Source organism: Phyllopteryx taeniolatus, chromosome 7 (assembly GCF_024500385.1).
Source record: "Phyllopteryx taeniolatus isolate TA_2022b chromosome 7, UOR_Ptae_1.2, whole genome shotgun sequence".
In the NCBI taxonomy this organism is placed as follows: Eukaryota; Metazoa; Chordata; class Actinopteri; order Syngnathiformes; family Syngnathidae; genus Phyllopteryx; species Phyllopteryx taeniolatus.
Window position 1 is genome coordinate 26,479,625 of NC_084508.1, and position 13,930 is coordinate 26,493,554.

The 13,930-nt window shown below is 40.4% G+C and overlaps 1 protein-coding gene across 2 annotated transcripts in view; it reads left to right on the forward strand.

The window, feature by feature from the left end:
* Positions 1-13,930, forward strand: part of syde2 (synapse defective 1, Rho GTPase, homolog 2 (C. elegans)) — a 61,312-nt gene that overhangs the window by 2,403 nt on the left and 44,979 nt on the right. For both annotated transcript variants that reach the window (XM_061778611.1, XM_061778610.1), the window contains exons 2-3: positions 8,975-9,264; positions 10,323-10,674. In XM_061778611.1, the coding sequence (XP_061634595.1) occupies positions 8,975-9,264; positions 10,323-10,674 (642 nt within the window). The remainder of the gene's footprint in view (positions 1-8,974; positions 9,265-10,322; positions 10,675-13,930) is intronic.

Below are 13,930 nucleotides of genomic sequence, written 5' to 3' on the forward strand. Positions count from 1 at the left end.
CACACTAATGTAGGCACATTTTTAACACTAAATTTATAGAACATCAGGTTTTAGATGGGATGACTCACAGTATAGTTCAATAACAACTAACTCATTCTGCCTGTTCAAGTTTTTCTTGTGTTAGTGGTGAGATTTGTGTGTGTGAATGATATTTGGCTGTGTACAAAATTACTGTTAGAATGAAAATATCTGTATCATGAAACCATCTGCTATGGATTTTGACATCTCCTAATCTTTTTGTTCAAATGGTTGTTCAGACCAAACGGAAACAAACCAATGGGCTTTCAATTTATCTAAATGGCAAGACCACGCCACAAGGTTTATTTAGTTTCCGAAACTGACCGTTATTTGCAATACTGTACACATTTCACCAATTTGGGATGGATTTGTTCAAGTCAGAATGTTTAGCCTTGGCATTTTCATGTTTTGCTCATTGTAGAAAGTAAATTATTTTATTTTGAAATTCTAGTTCATGATATCATCATTTAATTGCCTGGATTGATCTTTCAGTCCATTACATTTATCTTTAGCAATGTTCACACATTTATGTATACAATGGGTATTGTGTCAGTCAATATAATGCATCCAGTTCATCCACACTGAGCTAAAAATGCAGCCAATTTAGCCTAAGTATACAACTGTTGTGTTGACATTTTACAGGACAATCACTTTTCGGACTGCAAACGATGACCTAATTGTTTTGATCGTGCTTTTGCTTTCTATGGGTGCATGTGTCACTGAGCATGTGAGCCTCTGCAGAAGGCCCCTTTCCAGAGCAAATAGTTGAGCTGCCTTGTGTGCAAGCTGTTGTTGACTGTCAGTGCTTTGTTGCTAGAAATAGAGTGTGATATCTGTGTTGCGATGCCACTGGCCCAGCATACAGTAGTGTGTCACCCATCGAAACCAGGGTTTCCCAAACTTGTTCAGCTTAAGATTTGAAATGTGCAGGAGCACTAGACCCAAACTTACTAAAATATATAATGTAGTTCCATAATATCAGCATTTATTATACTGCCCATAAATGAATGATAAAGAAGACCATATCGAGTGCCGACTCCTCTTTGTATTTTACCAAATGTACCACCCCCCCACCTCCACACACACACACACACACACACACACGCTCACTGAACATTTCTACAGCTGTGGCCAGAGGAATCCAAAGTATAACAGGAACCAGTGCACTAACTCTCCGGTTGTGTTTGATTTGAGGGTAAGGGGGTTGGGCTGTCATGTTGCCTTCCTCCCCAGTCATTAACTCGGGCAGCTCCATGGTAACTTGCATTTAAAGGAGACATTGGATTGAATTTTTGGGATGCCATTCCTGCTGTTTAACTTGTTTGCGTGGCGTCACTTTCGTCCCATGAATGAACAATGAGTGCTTGCTCAGAGGATTCCAAATAAAAATGACAAGAGAATGCAAGTGTAATATAAACCTCTATGATGGTTGCTCACACATGTCAGAATTTAGTTGGAGCAACACACCAAATCGATATTGGACTACATTTTTTTTGTCACAAGCACACACAACTGATGCTGGTGGACCAATAACTTAAGTCTGTCTGATATGTTTGTATGTATTTGTGGAGAAAGGCAGCTTTTAAAGACAGACAATCAGTAGATTAATAGAGGAGAAACCTGAAGCATCAGGATTTTTGCCAGCAACCGTTATGAGCTATCCATCCATCCATCCATTTTCTGAGCCTGTTCTCCTCACTAGGGTCGTGGGTGTGCTGGAGCCTATCCCAGCTATCATCGGGCAGGAGGCGGGGTACACCCTGAACTGGTTGCCAGCCAATCGCAGGGCACATACAAACAAACAACCATTCACACTCACATTCACACCGAAGGGCAATTTAGAGTGTTCAATTAACGTGCATGCTTTTGCCATGTGGGAGGAAACCAGAGTGCCCGGAGAAAACCCACGGGGAGAACATGCAAACTCCACACAGAATACAATTATTTGCAAATCATGTTTAACCGATATTTAATTGAATACACTACCAAGACAAGATATTTAATGTTCAAACTGATAAACTTTATTGTTTTTAGCAAATAATCATTAACTTAGAATTTTATGGCTGCAACACGTTCCAAAAAAGCTGGGTCAGGTGGCAAAAAAGACTGAGAAAGTTGATGAATGCTGATTAAACACCTGTTTGGAACATCCCACAGGTGAACAGGCTAATTAGGAAGAGGTGGGTGCCATGATTGGGTATAAAAGGAGCTTCCCTGAATTGCTCAGTCATTCACAAGTAAAGATGGGGCGAGGTTCGCCTATTTGTGAACAAGTGCGTGAGAAAATAGTTGAACATTTTAAGGATAACGTTCCTCAACGTACAATTGCAAGGAATTTACGGATTTCATCATCTACGGTCCTTAATATCATCAAAAGGTTCAGAGAATCTGGAGAAATCACTGCATGTAAGCGGCAAGGCCGAAAACCAACATTGAATGCCCGTGACCTTCGATCCCTCAGGCGGCACTGCATCAAAAACCGACATCAATGTGTAAGGGATATCACCACGTGGGCTCAGGAACACTTCAGAAAACCAATGTCAGTAAATAAAGTTCGGCGCTACATCGGTAAGTGCAACTTGAAACTCTACTATGCAAAGCAAAAGCCATTTATCAACAACACCCAGAAACGCCACCGGCTTCTCTGGGCCCGAGCTCATCTAAGATGGACTGATGCCAAGTGGAAAAGTGTTCTGTGGTCCGACGAGTCCACATTTCAAATTGTTTTTGGAAATTGTGGACGTCGTGTCCTCTGGGCCAGAGGAAAAGAACCATCCGGACTGTTATGGACGCAAAGTTCAAAAGCCAGCATCTGTGATGGTATGGGGCTGTGTTAGTGCCAACGGCATGGGTAACTTACACATCTGTGAAGGCACTATTAATGCTGAAAGGTACATACAGGTTTTGGAGAAACATACGCTGCCATCCAAGCAACATCTTTTTCATGAACTCCCCTGCTTATTTCAGTAAGACAATGCCAAACCACATTCTGCACGTGTTACAGCAGCGTGGCTTTGTAGTAAAAGAGTGTGAGTACTAGACTGGCCTGCCTGCAGTCCAGACCTGTCTCCCATTGAAAATGTGTGGCGCATTTTGAAGCGTAAAATATGACAACGGAGACCCCGGACTGTTGAACAGCTGAAGCTGTACATCAAGCAAGAATGGGAAAGAATTCCAGCTACAACTATTAGTGTCCTCAGTCCCAAAACATTTATTGAATGTTGTTAAAAGAGGTGATGTAACACAGTGGTAAACATGACCCTGTCCCAGCTTTTTTGGAACGTGTTGCAGCCATAAAATTCCACGTTAATGATTATTTACTAAAAACAATAAAGTTTATCAGTTTGAACATTAAATATCTTGTCTTTGTAGTGTATTCAATTATATATCGGTCGAGCATGATTTGCAAATCATTGTATTCTGTTTTTATTTATGTTTAACACGTCCCAACTTCGTTGGAATTGGGGTTGTAAGTAGAAAAGTTTCGCCATTTGGGTCTCAAGACGATGCACTTCATAGGAAGTAGTACATGCATTTGGCTACGCTGCCAAGACACCTCAACGGGATGCGAGTGCTGACCTGTGACGTAACCCCGGACAATCTCAGGCCTTTACTGATGTAAAAAGAGAAAAATCTACTCAGAGGATCCTCATTACCACATGAATGAGCATCAGCAGGAATGTATGGCAAACAGCAAAAGATCCCATTTTGAAAGGGAGCCCGAAACGCTGTACACAACGAAGTGCTGTCTGTATGGACAGGAAATGTTTTTGGTGTAGGTTTTGCTCTTATCAAAAGAAGAGCCTCTGTGGAGACAAGCTAAAAGGGAAGCTGGTAGGAAAGTGGATCAAGTGCTCACAAGGAGAAAGCGAATCCGTCACTTAGTAGATTTAGATTGAGAATATAATTAGAAAGAGGTTTAGTGTCAGTACTACAGGTTTTTAATAGTACATCCAGGAAATAAGCTTTTCTCTGTTTTTAGCTGTCACCAAACCGTAACACTTCTCATCTCTGCGCCACCTCTTCTCTCTTCCTCCCACACAGACATGCAAACCTTATATTATTGTGCTCTGGCCATCTGTTACCTTAAAGGGGTGTAAGATTTATGATGCTCACTGCATCCTCTACACTGCACTGTGCCACAAGGAAGCAGGTTGTGGAGTTATGTTATGCAAATTTATTTGAACTATTTGCTCTACATATTCTGGTAGGCCACTGTTCTCTGTTTTTAAATATAAAAAAAAAACTAAAGGGCAAAACAACTACAAGCCAAAGCTAATGTTTTACAAACCCAAATTCCAATTAAGTTGTGACATTGTGTAAAATGTAAATAAAAACAGAATATAATAATAATAAAAAAACATTTTCAACTTATATTCTATTGAATACATACATACGTACATACATACATATTGAATATAAAGACAATATTTATTGTTCAAACCGATAAACTTTTGTTTTTGTTGTTGTTGCAAATACTCATTTTGAATGTTTACGACTGTTTTACATCACCTTTCCTGTTAACAACATCAGTCCATCTCAGATGAGCTCAGGCCCAGAGAAGCTAGCTTTCGTTTTGGATGGTAGAGATTTAACATGCATTTGTAGATGTAGTGACAAACTGTTTTAACTCACAATGGTTTTCTGAAGTGTTCCTGAGCCCACGTGGCAATTTCCTTTACACAAAGATGCCGGTTTTTGGCGCTTGTGGCGCCTGAGAGATCGAACGTCACAGGCATTCAAACCTTTCCAGATTCTCTGAATGTTTTGATAATATTATCGACTGGAGATGACAAAATCCCTAAATTTCTCAACTTTCCCAGTCCTTTGTTGTCCCTGTGTCATCTTTTTTGGAACATGGTTCAGGCATTAAATTCAAAATGAGAGAATATTTGCAAAAGAGCAATAACGTTCATCAGTTTGAAAATTAAACATTTCAACTGAATAAAGGTTTAAAAGGATTTGCAAATCATTGTATTCTTTTTTTATTTACGTTGTACACAATGTCTAACTTCATCGGAATTGAGGTTTGTAAATCCCAAGATAGATCTATCCGTCTGTCCATCAATCCATCCATCCATCCATCCATCCATCCATCCATCCATCCATTTTCTTTACTGCTTATTGTGTTCAAGGTTACAGGGCGCCTATCCATCTCACTGAGCAATAGCTACACAACACCCTGGACTGGTTGCCAGTCAATCACATACATAAACATACAATCACAAAACAATAGCAAAAATGACTAAATTGTTAGTGATAAAGATCATCTAATACAGGGCCAATTTATTTTCCTGAAAATTCAATTCTGGGCCAAAATTAAATTTTTACCAGGTAAGCCCTGCTTTTGCTACAAAAAAAATAAAAAAATTTTCCCTTATTTATACTATTATAGAGTGTACAAAAAAAATATTTAATCTTTTTTTTTTTATTATTTAAAATAAATTAATTTGCTGAAGTCTGTCATTACTGCGTTACGTCTGTGGCTCATCATGGTGCCGTGAAACCTGGCGATAACTAGGCGGGTGTCTTTAACCACTTACACACACTGTCTTTTAAGACTTAACTGTTAAATAATTGCCATTTTAAATAATAAATACTAAATAAACACTGAGCCTAATTAATGTATTAAATTTATAACCAACTCTTGACTCTTCGGTAGAAAAATGCCCGTATGTTTCTTATTAAAATGTTTAAACAGGCCATTTTTCGATTTTCCAATGGTGGCGTCCGCTCGAGCCATCTCTTTCCTGACCACGCCAAGAGCACGTCAATCGGCCGATTTACTTCAAACGTCACAGAAAACAAGAATTAATAGTTCATTACGTCAATCTACCTGTCAATCATGTCGAAATCCTATGAACGTGTGAATTTGGACGCCAAAATCGAGGAACATTTTGATCTTTGTAGGAAGTACAAAGAAAAGTGGAAAGAAAAGTATGTGTTCATCCTCCCTACCAAGACAAATAAATGCCAAGACAAATTGTATCGTATCATCTGCAAGAAGGTTGCAGCCGGGATATGGGTTGCGCGGAGTGGATGGGATGTTGGCTGTGCGAAGCAGAGGTCCACCGCGGCTGCCGGAGGTTTGCCGGGCTTTGTTACGCTTTGGGGGAGGGAAGCCAGAGCGATGGTCACCTCTCGCCTGATCAATTGCAAAGCGACGCTCAGACAGGCGAGGTGCATTCGAAGTGACGATAATATGTCCTGCAATTTCCATTAGTTGTCACCATTTTTTTTATTGGGCGATTACGTAAAAGGTTACAGCCGGCGCGGCTGCCGTTTTGGAGACATTACTTCTGCATTCAACGGGGCGCCACATTTTGGTCACATGTGCAGTCACGTGGGCAAATCAGTGCATTTCTTGTGACGCCGTCACATTACATGGTTTACACGGCCAATCAGGTGCTTAAATTTGCAACAAGTAAGTGAAATGCGCTGTAGCAGCCTGACTCATTATTGTGCCTTGACAAACGTCAGCTGGCGGGCCAGATGTAATTGCGGCAGGCCAGTTATGGCCCGCGGGCCATTAGTTGGCAACCACTGATCTAGTGGCTTGTTGCTTTGGAAATATGTTTGGCCCAAGAAGGAGTGTGGCAGTGGAGACAGCAGTGTTAAGGCTGTAAACCTGGAGCTGTCGTCTGGAATGCTGTTCATGTCAGCACACGTTTTTCTTTCTAGTTATGAAAGACCCCCTCTAAGAAGATGGCATGCTGGCAACTCCACACAGAGCCTTTGGGACGAACGACATAGCAGCTAAGACATTAGCAGTCTTAAATGGGAAGTGCTGATCACTTGAGTGAGTGTGCAGACCTCCACCAAGGCTGTCCAATCCTCATTTTGATCAGTATGCATGATAGACACTCACATTATGTATTTGGTAGAATGTTTGTATTTTTGTATACATGATTAAATGAGTAATCAAGTAAAGTGTGGGAAAAAAACAAATTTTAAAGTGTTTTCAAGAGTGGGAAAAAATAGTAGATCCACACCCTTAGTAGTATCTGCATCTTTTTTTTGTGGTTTCTGTGGCTCTCATCCACAACGTTTGGTGGAAATCAGAGAAAAAAGACATTTTTGTGTAACGTTGGCAAATAAACAACTCACCAATAACATAATCTCCCTGGTGATGGTAATTTAACAGATGCAAATGTAGTTTGCAACTGGACAGTAAATAAATCACCGTTGACTCCTGCTATACAAGACTCCCAATATTTTCCATTCACTCAGTAAAAAGTACCGAGTTCAGGCTACTAGGCATTCTTGTGGTTCATGTCATCTCAACATTTTTATGTCTGGAAACAGCAGCATATTGAATTGTGCAGAAAGGAAGTGTTATCTCTTGATGTAGTTCTTACCAGTCACCATTGTGGTCTCCAACAATTAAAATGCAACCATGTCTCAGAGGCTTACTTAATTCCCTTTCAAGAAAAAGCTCACATTACAACTATTATCTTTTCTTAATACTTCTCTATAATATACTTGAATATGTCCAATTATATAATGTCAGAAGACACTTGAAAATTGTAACTCCAAAGCAATAATTCCACACCACTTTTTATTACTGAGGTGGAAAGATGTTTGCTGACAGCAGTGAAATAATTTGTTGTGCAATGTTGAGAAAAGACATTTCAGCATTTCTGTGCTTGAAGTCACAGATGTTTTCCAACCACACAGCTCTAGAAACTATCCACTTTGCTTTTTAAACCAGCAGGAATGCTGAAATGATCTTGAAAGGCTTTCACGATGAAAATATAGGACAGTCCGTGTTCTGTGGTATATAGGAAGATCCAGATTTAAAAAAAAAAGCACATGACAAGTAGCTGTTTGTCTCTAATTTAAAGTTAACGTTTCCTTTGTTGTATTCCTCTGTCTTATGTAAGGGTGGTGGATTTGGAGGAGGGGGATAATCAAATGACATTAATTCTTACCCAGTTACCATTTAAAGAAGTTACACGTACATACTGGCTGCTTTGTATTCAATTTCAATTCCTTAAAGTAAAATTATTTTGCAGCCTATAATTTGGTGGATGTGTTCATGGAAAAGTAGAGGCTGTCTCATCAGAGGATGTGGAGAGGACGAAAGCAGGCTTTTAAATACTTCTGCTGTACAAGTTCGAGCAAGGCACTCCCCTCAGTACCGCTATCACACACACGCAAACAATGTACAGTATTTCTCTCTGATGGCATCTGCTCTTCCACTCTTGGGATACACAAAACATGCCAGACAATTTGCTGTGGTTGTTTTAAGAGCATCATTTATTTTTATCTTAAAACGCACATAAATTCATGTATTTTCTAAGCTAAAACTGGTGAAACTGGTCATCACTGAGGAGAAAATAGATGAAGATGCTCCAGAGAGCTTGTGACAGTCAGATGAATAGTGTGGTAATAAAAACAATATGACTAAAAATAGTCATATAAAAAGAGCAAATTACAAACAAACCCAAACAAGCTGTGGCTTTTCGAGCTCAATAAATGAATGAAAGCAGATGTGAGATACACAAAATAATATATCCATTCATCATATCCATGGCTTTATTCATTCATTTACCTATTTATTTATTTATTTACCATGAGCACTCCTTTGGTTTCTTGATACAGATGTTTCCTTCAACTTGACAGCGCATGGGTTCTGGGTTCAACTCTCAGCTCAGGGCTTCCTGTGTGCGGTTTGCGTGTTTTCCCCGTGCTTGCTATTTTCTGTTGGTACTTCCCCCTCACATTCTAAAAAAAGCATGAGTTAGGTCAATTGGAGACTGAATTGTCCATAGTTGTGAATGTGAGTGTGAATAGTTGTTTGTCTATATGAGTCAGCCGGGATAGGCTCCTACAACCCTTATCGGGACACGCAGTATAGAAAATTAATGGGTGGATGATAATCATGATTCATTTGGTTTGAATGTCTCCTGGCATCCTCACATTCTCTAACCTCCGATTTCTATTGCTCATCCAGCTCTCATTGAGAATGCCCAAACTCAAGAGCCTGCCAGGGCCAATGAGCTTTCAGCATGGCGACCACACCTCCACTCCATCACGGTGGCCAAGAAGCGCAACTGGCTGCAGCAGAGCACCCTTGGAAAGGGGAACCATTCCAGTAAGGATGAGCTGCAGGGCAAGCTGGGAGCTGAGGAGGAGGCCTGCCTGGGCTACCCACAGCTGCCACCTCCACCCAGTCCTTCCCCAGAGCAACTGAGATGTTCAGGGGCACCAACTGCACGGCCGGCCCACCTGCATCTACCCAAGGTTAACCTCACAGTCTTGCTCCACTTGAGAACAGCTTTTAGCTGGATAGTTTGACATTCAAGAAATTGCTGATTTTCTTTTGTGGTTAAAGATAATAAGCTTGACGTTACTCATATATCTGCTTTATCACTCTCTTGCCCCCCCCCCCCCCCCCCCCAAAAAAAACTACACAAACATGGCCACAACACCCATGAACTGAAAACAAAAAATTAGTCTATAGATAATTTTGTCCTCCGGTTTCCTCCCACATCCCAAAAACTTGCATTAATTGGAGACTCTAAATTGCCCGTAGGCATGACTGTGAGTGCGAATGGTTGTTTGTTTCAATGTTCCCTGTGATTGGCTGGCAACCAGTTCAGGGTGTACCCCGCCTCCTGCCCGATGACAGCTGGGATAGGCTCCAGCACGCCCGCGACCCTAGTGAGGAGAAGCGGCTCAGATAATGGATGGATGGATAATTTTGTCCATTCATTATGAAAAACATTTGTGAGATCAGAATCAGAATCAGAATCATCTTTATTTGCCAAGTAAGATCAGAGGTCATCGATGGAAGAGAGGACCCAGCTTCACAATCGCTGTATAATAATCACTTGTATTTCATTCTTGCTGTGTTTCGTAGGGTTAAAGGTCGGGGCTCTCAAGTTTTTCCATGCCTTTATAGACCATTGGGCATGATGTGCCCTAGAATTGCTATCATATTGGTGAACTGGAGCATTAAAATAAAACTCTGTTTGATTAATAAGTGTTTAAATACTTTTACCATGTAGTCTACTGTATATCGTAATCGTAATTTTGAATAACACAAAACTATGATGGTGAAACAGTCAAACTAGCGGTGTGTGCTAATAGTCTGGAGTTACTGTATGTTTCCAATCGAAGCTAGATAATGATAATGATTATAGGTGAGTACTAGAATTTGTAGTTTAATTGTCCAGGTCATGAACAAAGTTAGTTCGTTTGCCCCTTTACAAGTAATATGGGGTTCGGACAAATTTTTTTTTATATCAGCATTGAAGTTTTTTTTTTTTTTTTCCTCTTTGGCTTCTGTCTTGATCTAGGTGAGTGTGTCGCCTCACCCCAGAAGTGTGGACCCAGCAGAAGAGAATGATGCCGATGACGAAGGGGAGATCTGGTACAACCCAATTCCTGAGGATGACGAACTTGAGGTGTCCAACAGACCCTCTGTCCGACTGCGTGCCCCCTCTCGAACTGAGTCTCAGAGGAGGCCCTGTAGGGGTCACAATGGGAGGACCCTGGAGACCAGTGGGCCAGACTTGCTCGGAGAAAGCAGCTCAGGAGATGGAAGTCAAGGAAATGCTGCACATTCGACAGAGGCGCTACATCTGCACCGACAGATGCTTATGTGTAAACCTCAGGAGGAGGGAGGGCCTTCCACTAGCAAATCTATTGGTAAGTCAAGAAAACAGACACATCATATGTTGATACATTTCTCCAGATAGTGTTGAAAATCTTGCTGATCAAGGAATTACCAGACCTATCGGACTGCGTGGCAATAATGGCTGACTTCAAAAGTAATTTCTGCTTTGTATTTGTTTCAGGGCTATAGGTGTAAAATAAACACCTTTGTTTGTTTAAATCCAATAAATCTAATCTGAACATTTTTTAGAATTATGTATTAGAATTAGAATTGAGTTAAGTAGTATTTTTACATTAACATTGACGTTAAAATGACTTACCTTGCTTTGTTCAGCTTCATAGAAATGGATGATGAGCTGTCCCATGAATCCCTCATTCCTTAAAATTTAACCAAGAGACACTACAACTTATACAGAACTGAAAAAAAATGTGAATTTTCAAAGTTCTAAATTGAATTAAGGTATGGAATTAAATAGAAGAAGTTGCCTTTCTGCCTTTTGCAGTCCAACAAAATGAAGTTATATTAACAGAGGTGTGTTAATATAACGCATAATAGAAAACAATAAAATGTAAAAAAAAACAACTGTAAAATATATTGAAAATAGGCCATTAAAGAAATACAGACAATCTCTTTCAAAATTTTGGAGATACCTTCTCATTTGGCGCATGAGCACATTTGTCAAGCTTGACTGGCAGTGTACAAGAGCATGTATATGACTTTTGACAACACTTTCCTTTGGCACGCAACAGCCCTTGACTTGCTGAAGGAGCACGAGGCTGAGTGAATAGTTTGGGTATGCTGGGGAAATCTAATACTTAAGATTTAGTGCTCCTAGCAACAGTTTCATTGCAAGAATGAGGAATGAGTTTAGGAGTAATTTTTGCCCAAAATATTCTATTGAAAACTGCTCACTTATTTAAATGCAATTGTAACCATTCTCTTGTTAAATTATTTCTAGATCGGCTTCCTATTTGTGCATCTTGTATGGCGCAGGAATTTTCCATTCCCGAGACCTTCTCTGTTGGTTAAGGATCATGAAACCAAATGAGTCTGAGTTCAAGTCCACTACCATTAATAATAATGACACACACACACACCCAGCAAATTGAATTTAAGGTATTTTTGTCGACATTAGCTGATTGAAATCTGCTCGTCTAATATGATTTTTCATGCTGCTTAAATATATCAGTGGCAGTAATTGGGGGTGGCAGTTGCATGTACAACACTTTTGCCAGATAACAAATGTTCTTTGTATGTCTGTGGAAGTGATTTTTAATGTTCACATTTAGCTGTGACCTACTTGTGATCTGGTTACCATAATTTCCCCATTTACACCATGTAATGGCTTATATTGTGTGTGAATTGGTTCTGTTGAACAAGAGTCAGTCTGTTCAGTGATATTGTGGTTGACGTGTACCACTATGGTGACTATGAAAATGAGAAGAGGTCGCTCCGTGCTTTTTAACATACACCACCCCTTAACTCCGGAACTGCCTTCAGTTCTGTTGCCTTTTTGACTTTACAATTAATTCCTGTGGGTTTGATGAGACCTTCATTCTGCTTCACATTATTGACTACATTATATTTCTTGTGGATGCAGATTTTGGAAAATAAAGTGGGATTGTTAGAGTATGTTTACATGGCAACAATCGAGTTAAAACAAGAAGTATTACAATTTTTAAAGTCCCATGTGATGCACATTTCTAACAGTACGATAGGATACATTTGCAATGCATATAAAGCATCTTACAATATACTTTATGATACACACATACAAACAAACAAACAACCATTCGCACTCACCTTCACACCTACGGGCAATTTATAGTTGTCAATTAACCTGCCATGCAAGTTTTTGGGATGTGGGAGGAAACCGGAGTGCCCAGAGAACATGCAAACTCCACACAGGCGGGACCGGGAATTGAACCCCAGTCCTCAGAACTGTGAGTCAGATGCTCTAACCAGTCGCCCACCGTGCCACCCTAAAACAAACAAACAAACAAACAACAACAACAACTTGTCGAGGTATGACTTAATGTGTGCGGGTTGCAGTCGTAGTGCAGTAAATTAAGCACTTTGAAAGGTCAAACATCAAAATCATCAATCGTCTGGCCATTGTTTTGGTTGTGCCATGCTCCCAAATGCCCACATTGAACACTTACGTGACAGATGTCAACCTCAAGGCCCGGGGCCCGCCACATCATTTTATGTGGCCCGCAAAAGCAAATTATGTTTGTCATCTTCAATGTTTCTTGCTAGAAATCTGTTCCAAATTTGCAAATTGTCTTCACTTTTAATAACGCATTTTTTTTTTTTTTTTACAAACCACTTTTTAAAATAGGTTGAACAAACTGTTTTCCTTGACTTCATATTTCAAAAGTAGTTATGCATCTTTTTTGTGTATATACTGTATTTACTAATAAGATGAGGCGATTATACTGGACTTTACACCGATCTGATCGGCTTAATTGTTATCTGCCGATAATTAGCATTTTATGCTCATCGGCTGATTTGGCTTTAATGTCATAATTCGGCGATCCGTTCAAAAGACAAAAGACATTTACTCCGTGTCGCCATCGTGTACAATATATACAGTATATTTGAATCCAAAAGATAGTTTATTTTTAGCCTTGTCGTGTGTCTTTTGACATAGTACTGTAAATATCTGACCGCCAATAAAATTATAAAAAAAAAAAAACATGTTGACGGTGTGGGACAGACAACACGTCTGAGACACAACACATAATAGGTGGCTCAGACTGCAAGACAAATTTGGTCTTTCACGATTGCACTACGTCAGACTATCCATCCATCCATTTACTGAGCCGCTTCTCCTCACTAGGGTCGTGGGCGTGCTGGAGCCTATCCCAGCTGTCATCGGGCAGGAGGCGGGGTACACCCTGAACTGGTTGCCAGCCAATCGCAGGGCACATCGAAACAAACAACCATTCGCATTCACAGTCATGCCTACGGGCAATTTAGAGTCTCCAATTAATGCATGTTTTTGGGATGTGGGAGGAAACCGGAGTGCCCGGAGAAAACCCACGCAGGCACGGGGAGAACATGCAAACTCCACACAGGCGGGGCCGGGGATTGAACTGTGAGGTTGACGCTCTAACCAGTCGACCACCGTGCCGCATTACGTCAGACTACTGTAATAAAATCTTGTATGCCGATACCACTGCATCCCGTCTTTTACGATCACAGGGCTTTATGTTATCAACTCAAACGCGACCAGATACACTCGTTACCATGGCGACGACAATAACAATGGGTCGCGTTGTGTTT